This window comes from Myotis myotis, unplaced genomic scaffold, assembly GCF_014108235.1.
Source record: "Myotis myotis isolate mMyoMyo1 unplaced genomic scaffold, mMyoMyo1.p scaffold_m19_p_20, whole genome shotgun sequence".
Taxonomy (NCBI): Eukaryota; Metazoa; Chordata; class Mammalia; order Chiroptera; family Vespertilionidae; genus Myotis; species Myotis myotis.
In genome coordinates, this window is record NW_023416325.1 from 691087 (window position 1) to 704142 (window position 13056).

A 13056-nucleotide genomic window follows, 5' to 3' on the forward strand; every position below is an offset into this window, starting at 1 on the left:
GCAGAGGGAGATGCAGGAGGTGCCAGGGGGATGTCGCTGCTCCACTTGCCTTGACCCTCTGCCTCGGGAGTGAGTGACACAGGGAGCGACAGCCTCCCCTGCATCAGAGCCTGGAGCTCATGCTTGCAGATCCACACGCAGGTTAACACCTAAATGGCAACAAGGCATAAGCCTTTCGCATCTGATAATTACGAAAGGAAAGTGCTATTATGCCCTTTAGCTACCAAGGAAGCAATTAGTCATCAAGGTGATTGCCCTGGCAGGAAAATTATACTTAACCCGCCTTAATGGTAAGGATGTCTCACATGCAGACTGAACCTAGGTCCACTTTTTCTTTTCTTTTTTTAATATATTTTACTGATTTTTTTACAGAGAGGAAGGGAGAGGGATAGAGAGCCAGAAACATCGATGAGAGAGAAACATCGATCAGCTGCCTCCTGCACACGCCCTCCTGGGGATGTGCCCGCAACCAAGGTACATGCCCTTGACTGGAATCGAACCTGGGACCCTTCAGTCCGCAAGCCGACGCTCTATCCACTGAGCCACACCACTTAGGGCTGTCCACTTTTTCTTGTCAAATGACTCTGACCTATTGATCCTACTAATCCTCTAATGAAGGACAATCCCCCCAATAAAAAAACAACAACACACATTTCAGAATGCCTGTTTTTCCACTGAAATAGAATACTCGCTTTGAGCTGCTGACCCGTCCATGAGCAGTGGCTGTCCTTCTGGGCACCATTAAGGGTCCAGCCCGGGGCACCAGAAGCCAGTCCCTTTGCTCAGCTACACCCTTTATCACTCTCTGTTTCATTGGCCGATAACTCACACCCATGTTCCCCCTCTCCGTTCAGGTGAGGACCATGAATAGCTGTCAATAGTGGAGAGTACAGCACTCCCAGTACAGATACAATCCCTCTTCTTAGGAAGAAAAATGGCTGCACCTACCCCCGGAAGATAGGGGCCAAGATCTGGATGCAAGTGCACCTGGTGAACACCCTACCCCGTCCCTTCTGTCTCCCTGTCCATTATTCCATGGAAAGTATGGAATTTGAAAATGGGGGAACCAAGCCAGCTGCGGCAGGCAACCAGGGAGTCTGAGCAGACCATGTTTCTTCAAATGAGATCCACGGGGAAGGGGGGGGGGGGGCGCTGTCATGAGGCCTGAATGGAATGCTTATTAAAAATGCAGGTTGCTGCCCTGGCCGGTGTTGCTTAGTGGTTAGAGTGTTGACCCTCGAACCCAAGGGCGGTGGGTTCAATTCCTGGTCAAAGGCAAGTATTTGGGTTGCAGGTTCCCTCCCCACCCCCGGTCAGGGTGTGTGCGGGAGACACCGGTTGATGTGGCTCTCACAGCAAAGTTTCTCTCTCTCCCCCTCCCTCCCTCCCTCCCACTCTCTCTGAAAAAGCAATGGAAGAAATATCCTCAGGTGAGGATTAGCAAAAAAATAATAAAAATGGGGGTTCCTGACCATCAGATCAGAATCTTGGTGATCTGCTCCCAAGAATTTGAACGTGCTCACCCCAGGGGACTTCATGCCCGCCAAAGTCAGAGAACAGTCATTGTGTTGTTTAATCCGTGCCAGTCAATATTTTGCTAACTTAATGAGCTCACAAGAGACCTCATTACACCTCTGACAAGCTGAGCAGATGGGGCTGCTCCTTGCGAGGGGTCTGAGCGGTAACAGTGCGCATGTGGCTGGGTTTTCCTTTTGTCCTGAGATTATCTACTCGTGTCCCTACCCAGAGAGTAAGGACGAAGGAGGTGCCACAGAAGAACCCGCCATGGCTGAGTGCTTGCAGGCATTTTCCAAGCACCAGGGAGCAGCTCCCCACAACAAGCAAGAAACCCTGCGTTTCAGGAAGCCATTCCTTCAGAAGGGAGAGAGGCATGTGGAGTGGGCCAAGGAGACACCACCATTTCTCTAGGCCACGCGCATCAAAAGCAGCAGGCCCGCCAGCAGCTGTTTACAGAGCCAGAGCAACGCCACACGCCCAGGAATTTATTTCCACGTTAGGGGGGCCACGACCAACAGGGGCAGGAGGAAAGCCGTCAAAGTCCTACCTTTCAGGGGATTTTCATTTTAGAGCGACAGGATGGCAGGCTGCCCCCAGGGCCGCCAGTCACCCAAGCTTCCCTCAGCCCCGCACAGATGTGAGCCTTGGTTGCTCTAAGGACAGAATCTTGGCTGCCTGGAGTCATTCCAGGCGCTGGGCTGTGATATCAGAATAGGGCTATGACATCAGTGGTGGGGGGCAGGCCAGCCTGGGGAGCAGGGCAGGAGAGAAGGAGCTCTCAGGGGCTGGATTAGCCCCCCCTCGAAGTAAGGCCCAAGACAGAGGAGTGGCCAGCTCTGTATTCCATTCTTACAACCCCCAGCACGCCCTGGGAAGCTAACCTGGAGATCTGAAAATGATTCTCAAGTACCAAGAGGCAAGCCAGACGACCTGCTGGTGCTTAGACAGGATTCAGGAGCAAAGACAGCAAATGCGCTATCCTCTAGCGCCGCCCTGTGGCAATAGAAGGGATACTCTATTTTCTGACTGGGAAGTTCAACTTTGGGCCCCGCCTGGAGTCAGGAGCAGAGGGCTGACTGCCGAGGCCTCCCAGGATTCAGTTCAATGCAGGGACATGAAATGCAGGTCGCCCTTTTCATCTGAATTTGAGAAGCACTATAAACAAACTGTAGTATAAGTATGTCCTGACGATTACATGGGACACATTTATACAGAAACATTACTGGGCAAAGGACCTAAATAGACACCTTTCAAAAGAGGACATTCAGAAAGCCAAGAGACATATGAAAACATGCTCAAAGTCACTAATCATCCGAGAGATGCAAATCAAAACAACAATGAGGTACCATCTCACACCTGTCAGACTGGCTATCATCAACAAATCAACAAACGACAAGTGCTGGAGAGGATGTGGAGAAAAAGGAACACTTGTGCACTGCTGGTGGGAATGCAGACTGGTGCAGCCACTATGGAAGACAGTATGGAGTTTCCTTAAAAAACTGAAAATGGAACTCCCATTTGACCCTGTGATCCCACTTCTAGGAATATATCCCAAGAAACCAGAAACACCAATCAGAAAGGATATATGCACCCCTATGTTCATAGCAGCACAATTCACCATAGCTAAGATCTGGAAACAGCCTAAGTGCCCATCAGTAGATGAATGGATTAGAAAACTGTGGTACATCTACACGATGGAATACTATGCTGCTCTAAAAAGGAAGGAACTCTTACCATTTGCAACGTCATGGATGGAACTGGAGAGCATTATGCTAAGTGAAATAAGCCAGTCAATGAAGGAAAAATACCACATGATCTCACTCATTCATGGATAATAGAGACCATTATAAACTTTTGAACAATAATAGATACAGAGGCAGAGCTGCCTCAAACAGATTGTCAAACTGCAGCAGGAAGGCCGGGGAGGGTTGCGGGGCAGGAGGTAGGGGGGTAAGAGATCAACTAAAAGACTTGTATGCATGCATAGAAGCATAACCAGTGGACATAAGACATTGGGGGATAGGGGAGGCTAGGGGACTGTCTAGGGCGGGGGGATAAAATGGACACATATGTAATACCCTTTGTAATACTTTAAGCAATAAAAAAAAAATAATAATAATAATATTTTAATATGAAAAAAAAAAAAGAAACATTACTTGTTGTGTATCTGAAGCTCAAATTAAACGAGTGACCTGTATTTTTATTTGCTAAATCTGGCAATCACACCCAGGGGGACTTTTTTTCTTAAATGCAGGTGACCCCCCATGCTGCTCTCATTCATTCAGATTTACCAGGGCAAGGGAAGCTGGGAACCTGCGTTATTTTTAAGCTGCCATGGTGACTATTATTAATAACTACAGCTAACTTTTTGAGCAATTGCCAAGCCATGTGCTAAGTTCTTATGCATTTCTAGGTTAATCTTCTACGAGGTGGTTCCATTATTAAGCCTATTTATAGAGAAATGAGGCAAAAGACAGTGAGCAATTTGCCCAAGGTCACACAGACAGGAGGTTTGACCCCAGGCTCCCACTGACCTAGAAATCTTTGAATTGGAAGGATGCTAGGAGGTCCGTAATCAAAGCCTCCAATGGACTGACAAGGGGGGAATCTGAGGCTCTGGGAAGGCCTTGCTCGCGCTAACCTCTAGGCTACTGTGCACAAGGGGCTGAGCCAGGTTGCAGATACAAGCATCTGGCCCAGGCAGGGGGCTGGCTCAGGGAGGGTTTCCAGAATGGCCTCTCCTTGAAGGATAAGCAAACTTAAGGGAAAGCAGGGTATGGGAAGGGTCTCCTCAAGTCCAGGAACAGATTCTTCCGAAGAAAGGGCACAAGCCCCACCCCCACAAACATTTCCATCCTTAGAACTGCCAGCCACCCCAACAACGTAAGCATCTCACTGCTGGGAGCGCACAGAGCCAAGCGGGAAGGGCGAACACACACCCCGACCTTCCGGGGTTGGTCTGCAGTCGACTGGGTCTCCTGGTCACCCCCATCCCCCAAGTGCCTTCGATTCCCACTCTCTCCAGACCCACCATGTCGCACGTACACCCACTGCGCCAAGCGCTCTACCTGAATGGCTCCTCATCAGGCGGACAGCCTTGGCCTTGGCCAGCTCCAGGGCGGTGATCCACTGCTGCCGCTCCACATCCGAGCTGGCCTTGAGGTGGTAGGTCTTTGCCCCACTGGTCAGCACGATACTGCAATAATCCTCCCTGTCAAAGTGCGCGGTGGACATGTTGATGGTGCCCCGGCAGGTGTGGGCCATTTCGCCCTCGTTTCTGTAGGATGCAAGAGAAGGAATGGGCTGAGGCTCCCCAACTCAATAGCTCCAGACAAAAGAAAGCCTCAGGGCAAATCCTCAGATACGCAGACCCTGGAGTCAGAGCTGGGAGGTGAAGCTTATGGGGACTGATTGCAAGAGGCTTGACTGAAGGGCTCTCAGTGGGCAGAGGGAGGAAGGAGGAGGGCCTGCGTTGGTGCCACGTGCAGGGCATGCCTGCTGTGGTCTGAGCCCTCGCAGACACCAAGCAACGGAGAAGGGTGACTGCCCAGCGTCCTGCCAGGCAGCGCAGGCCTCTAACTCCATAGCAGGCTCTTTCCACTAAAGTCTCAGACCCCCAGAGATGGAGCAGGTAGGAACCTGAGAGCCCTGCCACTCCCACTGAGACTACAGACCCGACCTCCAGGGTGGACTCAGAAGCATCCCTTTCACTTATGCAACAGTTTACCAAGTACTTCTTCGTGGTTTGTTGCAAACAGCCAAGTAGGGCTGTTTACGGATGGAGTCACAGAGGTTTGGAGACTTCCTCCCACACTAGGCAGGGCTGACTAGTGTAACCAAGAGGACATTGTGGAAATAAAAAGAGTGTGACTTTGAGGGTAGTGCTCTCTCTTGGATCACTCTTTCTGGGAAAAGCCAGCTGCCATGTGGTGAGGACCCTCAAGCAGCCCTTTGGAGAGGCCCCCCTGTCAGCAACCAGCATCACTTTGTCAGGCCTGTGAGTGAGCCCCCAGCCCCAGTCAAGCCTTCAGATGAGTGCAGCCCTCATGACACATCCTGAGCCAGAATCACCCCAACTAACCTCCCACTCATGAATTCCTGACCCACGGAAATGCTAAGATATTTATTGTTTTAAGCCACTAAATTTTGAGATGATAATGAAATCTCCGTTGTTTTGAGCCTCAAAGTTACACAGCGATAGATAACTGATAAACCTGGGGACATGGGCAGCTGACCCTGCCCACGCGTGAGTGTCTGGCAAGCATCAGATCCCAAAGGAACAAAACCAGCTTCTCGGGAAGCCTCCAGAGCCGGCACTCCAGCGGCACGGTCACATGCAGAGCCAGTCCTGGAGAGAGGTGAGCCAGACAGGGCATCTCCTGCCTAAAGGTAACAGGTGGGGAGCCAAGGGTGAGGGAAGGCTCCGAAACCCTCCCAGCTAACAGGAGTGCACGCCCAAATGACATAGCGCACAGAGGAGTGCGGGAGGACACCAGCCTAGCTCATTGCAGGGGAATCCAGGCAGGCCCATGCTGAGATGACCTGGAATGAAGGCTGCCCTGTCTGGCGTCTGCAGCAATGAGAAGGGGTTCTCCTGGGGGCTAGGGGGTGGCAGATGCAGAGATCTGGAGAGGAGAATGAAAGGCATGTGGTTTGCAGAGGGAAACAGGTAAGATGAGCAGAAGGACCAAGGCCGGGGGAGGGGAGAGGCAGGGTAAGTGAGAGGAGGGGCCTGACTGGGAAGGGCTGAGGAGGGTGAACCAGGGAAGCCACACACTGCATTTTAGGAAGACAGCACCTGCTGCTGCTTCAAGGACAACACTGTCTGGCAGTCCCCCACGCAGGCTCAGGAACGCCATCTGCCTTCTTCTGGGTTTAGGCAATGGCCCAGCAATGCCGACCAAATGGTGTGAGTCAAGACTGTGAAATCGGTATTCAACGCATAGGGCTGTGGCTGAGCATGTGATGAGGTGTCGAGAGGAGAGAAGCTAAGTGATCAGAACTCTGAGACCTCATAAAGATGGAAACAGACGCGGGGAAGAGTGCACATGAAAGAGGAAAGCATACAGCACCCCGCATGGCCCCAAAACTCACTGGCAGTTGGCTTCGTGGATGCGATTAAGGCCACGTCCCTGTGTGGCGACACCTGCTGCTAGGATGTGATTCACCACCCACCAAGCTGCCAATTTCCATTTGGTTCAGAGTGTTTTCTACCATCTCCTCCTCCCCACATGTCAGAACCTGTAGTTGTCCAGGAAACAGGCCCATTTCCTCCATTTCCCCTGGAACTAACAGATGTTGATCTTGGTTTAAGGAACCTCACACCCTTTACACCGGCCTGTCTTTCTCTATTGACCTCATTTGCCAGCGACATCCCTGAAGGCTAACGGAGGCTTGCATCCCCAGCCCGGGAACTCCCCCACAGCACTGAGCCTGAACCTGCTGGCCTCTTACTAAATGGCCAGGATAGATGCAGACTTTCCTCCTCCTTCTCCTCCAGGCAGTGGTTTGGCGATGGTGCGCATGTCTGTCTCCCACACTGCCTGGTACATTGGTGGTCCTCAATAAAGGACTCAACCAAAGCTGGTGTGTTCTCACCATGTCCCAGGCTGCTCACCAGGCCTCCATCTTGGATTAACAGTCCCTCCAGACCAGTAAAGAAGGTGCAAGGGTCAGGAGGAGCTGGAGAACAACAGGCATTCCATCCCAGTCACAAGAGAACTTGCAGACGGAGCAGGTCCATGTGGCAAGTGCACCCATCATACGCAAAAGCTGCGCCACCGAAAGCCTGGGGGAAGGCATAGATCCGAAAAGTATCTCTGAAGCAATAAAGGGCCAACTATGTGCCCGCAGAGAAGGCCCTCAGCACGCAAGCAGCAGGCCCCGTAGTGTCAGACACCCCGCAAGACTGGCATGTGCTTCCTCTGAAGGAAACCAGAAGCCACGCTGCTACTGCAAGCCAGGAGTAAGCACTCACTCTCCCCGAACCACAGTGAAGGTCAGCCCTTCGCCCTGACATCACTGAAATCTGCAAGGGGGAAGCAGCTCAGACTGTGCAGAAAAGAATTCACGTAGCAGGCCTGAGGTTGCGCATCCTTTGGAAGGCCTGTGGCCAAGGCTGGCCCTTGACTGCAGTCTGGGAGTCTGGATTTGGGGAGCACCCCCGTTCCCTAACTGGTAAGGGGAGCTGACGATACCTAAACTGCTAGTACAATGTGGTCCATGCCGAACACCTGCTTTCCTTCTGGGAGTCTGAACTTTGGCAGCGTGCCAGAGGGCGCCCACGTGACCAGACCCCAGTGAAAACCCTGGGCACTGAGTCTCTAATGGTCATTTCACATGTGTTGTCACAACTTGTTGCTGGAAGAATTAGTGTGTCCCGTGTGACTACACCGGCAAAGGAGCCTTGAAAGCCAACGCCTGGTTTCCCAGAATTCACCCCAGGCCTCACTTCCCTTTGCTAGTTGTGCTTTGCTGTCATCAAGCACAGCTGTGAGCACGCGTTGATGGGCGAGTCCTGGAGTCCACGTGGTCATCGAACCTGGGTTAGTCTTAGAGACTAACAGGACCCCGGCGAGGAGTCTCACATGTGTTGTGGGTGGACCTTGGCGCAGGCCGGGTCAGGAGGCTGTTGGAGTCCTGGTGCTGCCATGAATGAGCTCCCATTCCTCCCTCCATGTAACAGGGAAATAAGGGAGAGCCTGCACTCCTCGCCAAGGCTTCAGACTGGAAGTCACTCTGACACGCGGACAACCCACAGGCCTGAGGGCCTGTTGGCGACTGGCTGTCACACGGGGTGGAGGGCTTGCCTCTGACCTTTGGCCTTCCCACAGGGTCTTGAGCGTTTAACATGTGCAAGGAAACCATCGGGCACACAGGAAACCAGTTTAAAGAGCTGTGTGATTGCGAGAAGCCCTTTTAAAAGCTTGACCCTTGCTCCTCATTCCTCCAGCCACTGCCACACTTTACCAAGTGCATCACTGTAGGTATACACAGTCAACATGTATACCTACATGCAATCCTATGCAAAAGCCAACGAGGACCACAGACATAGGTTGCTGCTTCAGAGAGGAGACACATTCCGGTCTGTCAACAAAGTATCCAGATAAGCAGAGTTTCATAGCCGTCACTTTTCAGGTTCTCCTGGCTTAAGCCAGCACCGTCCCATTTATCTTCCTCATCTATTCCAGCAAACAAGTTCTGGTCATCGAGAACAAATTAAGAAAAATCAAAGCTGCACTAACATGCGTGGCTTTCTGAAACCCACAGAACCCCAGGTAGCTCTCTTTCACTCACCCACTCGCCCATTCAGATGAACCAAGCTACTGAGGGCTCATCAGTGGCAGAGTACCATGCTGGGCTCTATGTGGAACACAAAGGTGCCGCCGAACGTGGCCATGGTGTCCCTTTAACACGAAGCTGTCTGCAGAGGCCACATAAGCTCCCTGTAAACTCCCATGATCCTGGCATCAGTCAGGAGCCACTGTGGGTATTTCAAAGGGGAGAAACCCAAGCTAAGGAGCTAAGACGGGACACGGACCATTGAAAGAGCATCCTGGAGAAGACGAGGCAATTCCAGGCGCCACGTGGGGCGCAGAAGCTGGGAGCTGGGACGCCAGTTAAGCACAGGGCAGACCTGAACCACGGAGGTGGCGTGAGGAATGGAGAAGAGAGACCAGCGGAGAGAGATGGGCAGGGTGTGGCAATTCCATCTGATGTGGGATGAGGGAGGGAGGGAGGTGACAGCAAGCATGACTCAGAGGTTTGCAGCTATTCATAGAAAGAGAGGAGTTAGGAGAAGGAGCAGGTTTTGTGGGAAAAATTAGTTGGTGTCACGAGGCCTCACTAAGAGCATTGCTGTGCATTGTGCTCATGCTGCTAGTCCACGGGTGCCCTCTTTGCAACACCCTTGTGCTATAAGCTAAGAAAATATACTTCAAACAAAGGTTTACGTCATCAACCTGGGTGCTCCTTTTCAGCCTCCTAACAGTCTCACAGTGTAAAACACTGAACAGTATTTCAAATTAAAGCAGCATCCAATCTAGTGAGACTGCTCTCTAGGGTGGAGACCCCAATAGCTTCATCTTTGGACTGGCACTTCCTAACTTCACGTTTTCAGGGACACTTTGCAGCTGGGTCGTCTTTTCCATCGCCTCGCTTCAAGGATGACCTAAACTGGCATTGAAAACACTATTTCCTGGCGCACAGTCTCCATGAGTTTGCCTTTGAGAGCAGGTCTCACTAGACCAGTGGTTCTCAACCTTGGCTGCACATTAGAATCACCTGGGAATCTTTTTTAAAATCCTGATTTCTGGGCCTCATCCTCCGGAAATTCTGTTTCTTTGTTATGGGGTGGGGCAGAATTTCTGGAGGATGAGGCCCGGAAATCAGGATTTAAAAAAGATTCCCAGGTGATTCTAATGTGCAGCCAAGGTTGAGAACCACTGCACTAGAGGAATGAGTACCTTATCCATCCTAGAGGCACAGATGTCTTGGTCTGCCATCTTCTGTTACACCCCAAAAAGGTCCCAGTCCACCAGATGTCCAGTGGTCTTCTTTAGCCAGAGGACTTCCAAAATTTACTTTCACTTGGACCTTAACAGACACTTTCTTATAGACACTAATTTCTTTGAGGCCTTCCGTGCTATCTGGCTTAGCCATTCCTACCCATAGATTAGTCTGATCAATAAATTAATTAAAACAAATTTCTCTGTCTGCAATTGTCTCCTGGTAAACAAATGTCATTTATAATATCAACAAATAGGCAACTGGTAAACAACAAAACAGAATTTTGCCTAGCTGAATCAATGTTGTCATTAATATGGATAAAGCTTATGTTTGGCACACGCTCTCCATAATGACTTGCTGAAGCCAATACTTTTGAAACTTCCACAACATTTATTATTTTCCCCCCTAATTTCATGTAATCACGTGTTCCCTATGAGGTAAGAACTGGGGATGAATTTTTTCTGGGAACTACCAACCAAAATAAAGGAAAGCAAACTAAGCACAAAACCATAGTCTCCTTGTTGGGATCCAAACAGACGTGATTGAAAATGCCCAGCAATGGGTAAGAACCTCATCTCCCGAGTTTAGTTATGTTCCTGCCACATTGTTGAGAAGCAATAAAAACCTGCTAACAGTTATCCATGCTTCCCAGAAATTCTTTCTATATGTGACCATATTTACAAAAAGCATCTTTTTTTCCTGATAATACAGATGTTACTAAGCCCAGGTGGTTAGCATTATGTGCTTCTCCCCTCAGAATAAGCTTAAGTGATCAAATGTGCTTCTCAAGCAAAACCCAGGGCAGAAGTACCCAAGGAAGCCACACAATGGAGAAAGTCTAATCCAAACCCCCAATTATTTTCTATTAAGAGAAAAAGAATGCAGATTGAAATGCAGGTCAAGACTGCCAGACGCCACAGTAAACCCAGTTGATTGGCAAAGTCAATGCTGACACTATCAAGTTTTGCAAAGGATATATAGACCCACAAGACCTCTTATTAATTGCAGGTGGGAGTGTAAATTGGTACAAGTGCTTTGGAAAAGTTTGGCATTAGGTAAGGCGAACGTTCATCGTCTACATCCCAGTGATTGCGCCCAAGAGAAATCCCTGCACATGTCCTAGAAAGTTCGTAGTCACCCATCCAGAGGAAAATGCGCAATTAAGAAGTGGTACACTCACATTCTGGACTGTTACAAATAAGTTCCCAAAATCATATGCTGTAAAATACCCTTTTAAAAATAAAGTTAAAGATGGTTGAAATAAAACTAAATAAAAAAGGAAAGAAAGGAGAGAGTGACTAGGGTTTGGGAAGGTGGTTATACTGGAGGGGGGCAGGCTGGTAGGAGGGATGGGGAGGGAGCACAAGAAATATATACTCACATTTTCTCCAAACATCAGGCTTCACTTAGTTGTGTTTTGTGTGTGTGTGTGTGTGTGTGTGTGTAATTAGAGAGTGGTCTTTCCAACAGGGAAAAGGATCTCTCTTTGCTCAGTTGCCTGACTCCAAGAACACCATGTTCTGTGTGATTATTAGTACAGCCGCCTGGCCGAGGGCCACCAATATACCACATGAGAAGGCACATTAGGAACACGTGTCAGCTTTCTCCTTTGCCAGGAATTAAAGAGTGACCCCAATTGTGGAGTGGGAACCATCACTTAAGTTCAGTGGAGTTCCCAAATTCTCAGGGGCACCGTAGACTCAACCATCCTCTAGAAACTGTGTTCCCAAAAGGCTGGGCAAGACCATGTCAGTCCTAAGGTAGGTGACAGCAGGAAGACTGCCTGGCCCAGTGAACGAGCAAACAGCAAGGCAGGGCCCTTCTGTTTGCCGTGAAAAGGGAGCAGTGCTTCTCAGGCTACGGTCAGGCGCAGCGTCACCTGGGAACTGTTAGAAATGCCGAAACTCGGGCTCCTGAGTCAAGGACTTTGGGGGCTGACTGACTAGTTGTCCCACAACTACCGAGACCAGAGGCCCTAGATCACTCCCTCACTTCACCCCCTGCTCACGCCCTAACCCACTTGGCTTGCCAGAGGTCATGTCCACAGGGGGCTCCCCTGCCAGAGGTCAGGGCCCCCAATCCTGGGAGGTTAGCTAGAGGCATCATTCCTGCTAGAGTGCATGTTCCCAGATATCCCCAGGCCAGTAATGGTGCCCTCCAACCCAGGTGCCTCCGTCCCCAGGACCGCGGCATCACCACCCTGTGAACGCAGATGCCCCGGGGGCCTGTCCTACCTGTAGTACGACAGCAGGCCGTTGCTGAGCACGAACCAGCGACGCTGGTAGCCCTTCAGGTAGTTGGTCCACTTGAAGAGCCAGCCCTTGAAGCTGTCCAGCGGCACCAACGCCTTCGGGGCGGCGGAGGCGGTGCCAGCCCCTGCAATTGGGACCCCATAAGACACCTTCACCTGTCCTGGTCGCGGGAGAGCTGGGGGCTTTGACGCGGGCTGCGACCCTGACTCGGGTCTGGTAGAGGGCACGCTCCCCACGGGCGCCGGCGGCCTTCCAGATGAGGCCTTGGGGGGCTGTCCTTCCCCTACACGTGGACCCAACTCTTGCCGGGGCCCTGTCTCCCGTCCCGGCTGCAGGTCCGATTCTGGTCTGTACCCCGGTCTCGGCGGAGGCGTCTTCTGGGGCTCCGGCTGCGATCGCTGCGATGGCTGCGATCTCGGCACTGGCTCCCAACCTGGCCGCGGCACCTGTTCCGGCCCCGTCTTCCACTCGGGCGCGGGCACTGGCTGGGGCTGGGGCTGGGGCTGGGGCTGGGGCTGGGGCTGGGGCTGGGGCTTCAGCTGGGGCTTCAGCTCCCGTCCGGAGTCGGGCGTGGGAGCGCTCATGCTCGGTGCGGCCGCGTGGCAGGACAGACAGGGGACAACAGTGGACAGCGACGACAGCCCGCGGAAGCGGCCGCAGCAGCCGCCGCCTCGGCACAGAGCGGCCGCTTTCCCCATCGAGCCGGCGACCCGAGCGCGGAGCGCGGAGCACCGAACGCGGCCGAGCCGGGGGGAGGGGGAGGGGGAGGGGGAGGGGG

At 51.7% G+C, this 13056-nt stretch overlaps 1 protein-coding gene across 5 annotated transcripts in view; it reads right to left on the reverse strand.

Moving 5' to 3' along the window:
* The window catches only part of OSBP2 (oxysterol binding protein 2), a 57800-nt gene extending 44773 nt beyond the window's left edge, over positions 1–13027 (reverse strand). For 2 of the 5 annotated variants that reach the window (XM_036353776.1, XM_036353777.1), the window contains exons 1-2: positions 12261–13025; positions 4587–4795 (exon numbers count right to left, since the gene is read on the reverse strand). In XM_036353776.1, coding sequence (XP_036209669.1) covers positions 4587–4795; positions 12261–12976 — 925 coding nt within the window. In that variant the 5' untranslated portion in view covers positions 12977–13025. Of the gene's footprint in view, positions 1–4586; positions 4796–12260 lie in introns of all 5 variants that reach the window. The other 3 variants (XM_036353778.1, XM_036353775.1, XM_036353779.1) reach the window with 3 other exon arrangements.
* Positions 13028–13056: the final 29 nt, after the last annotated feature.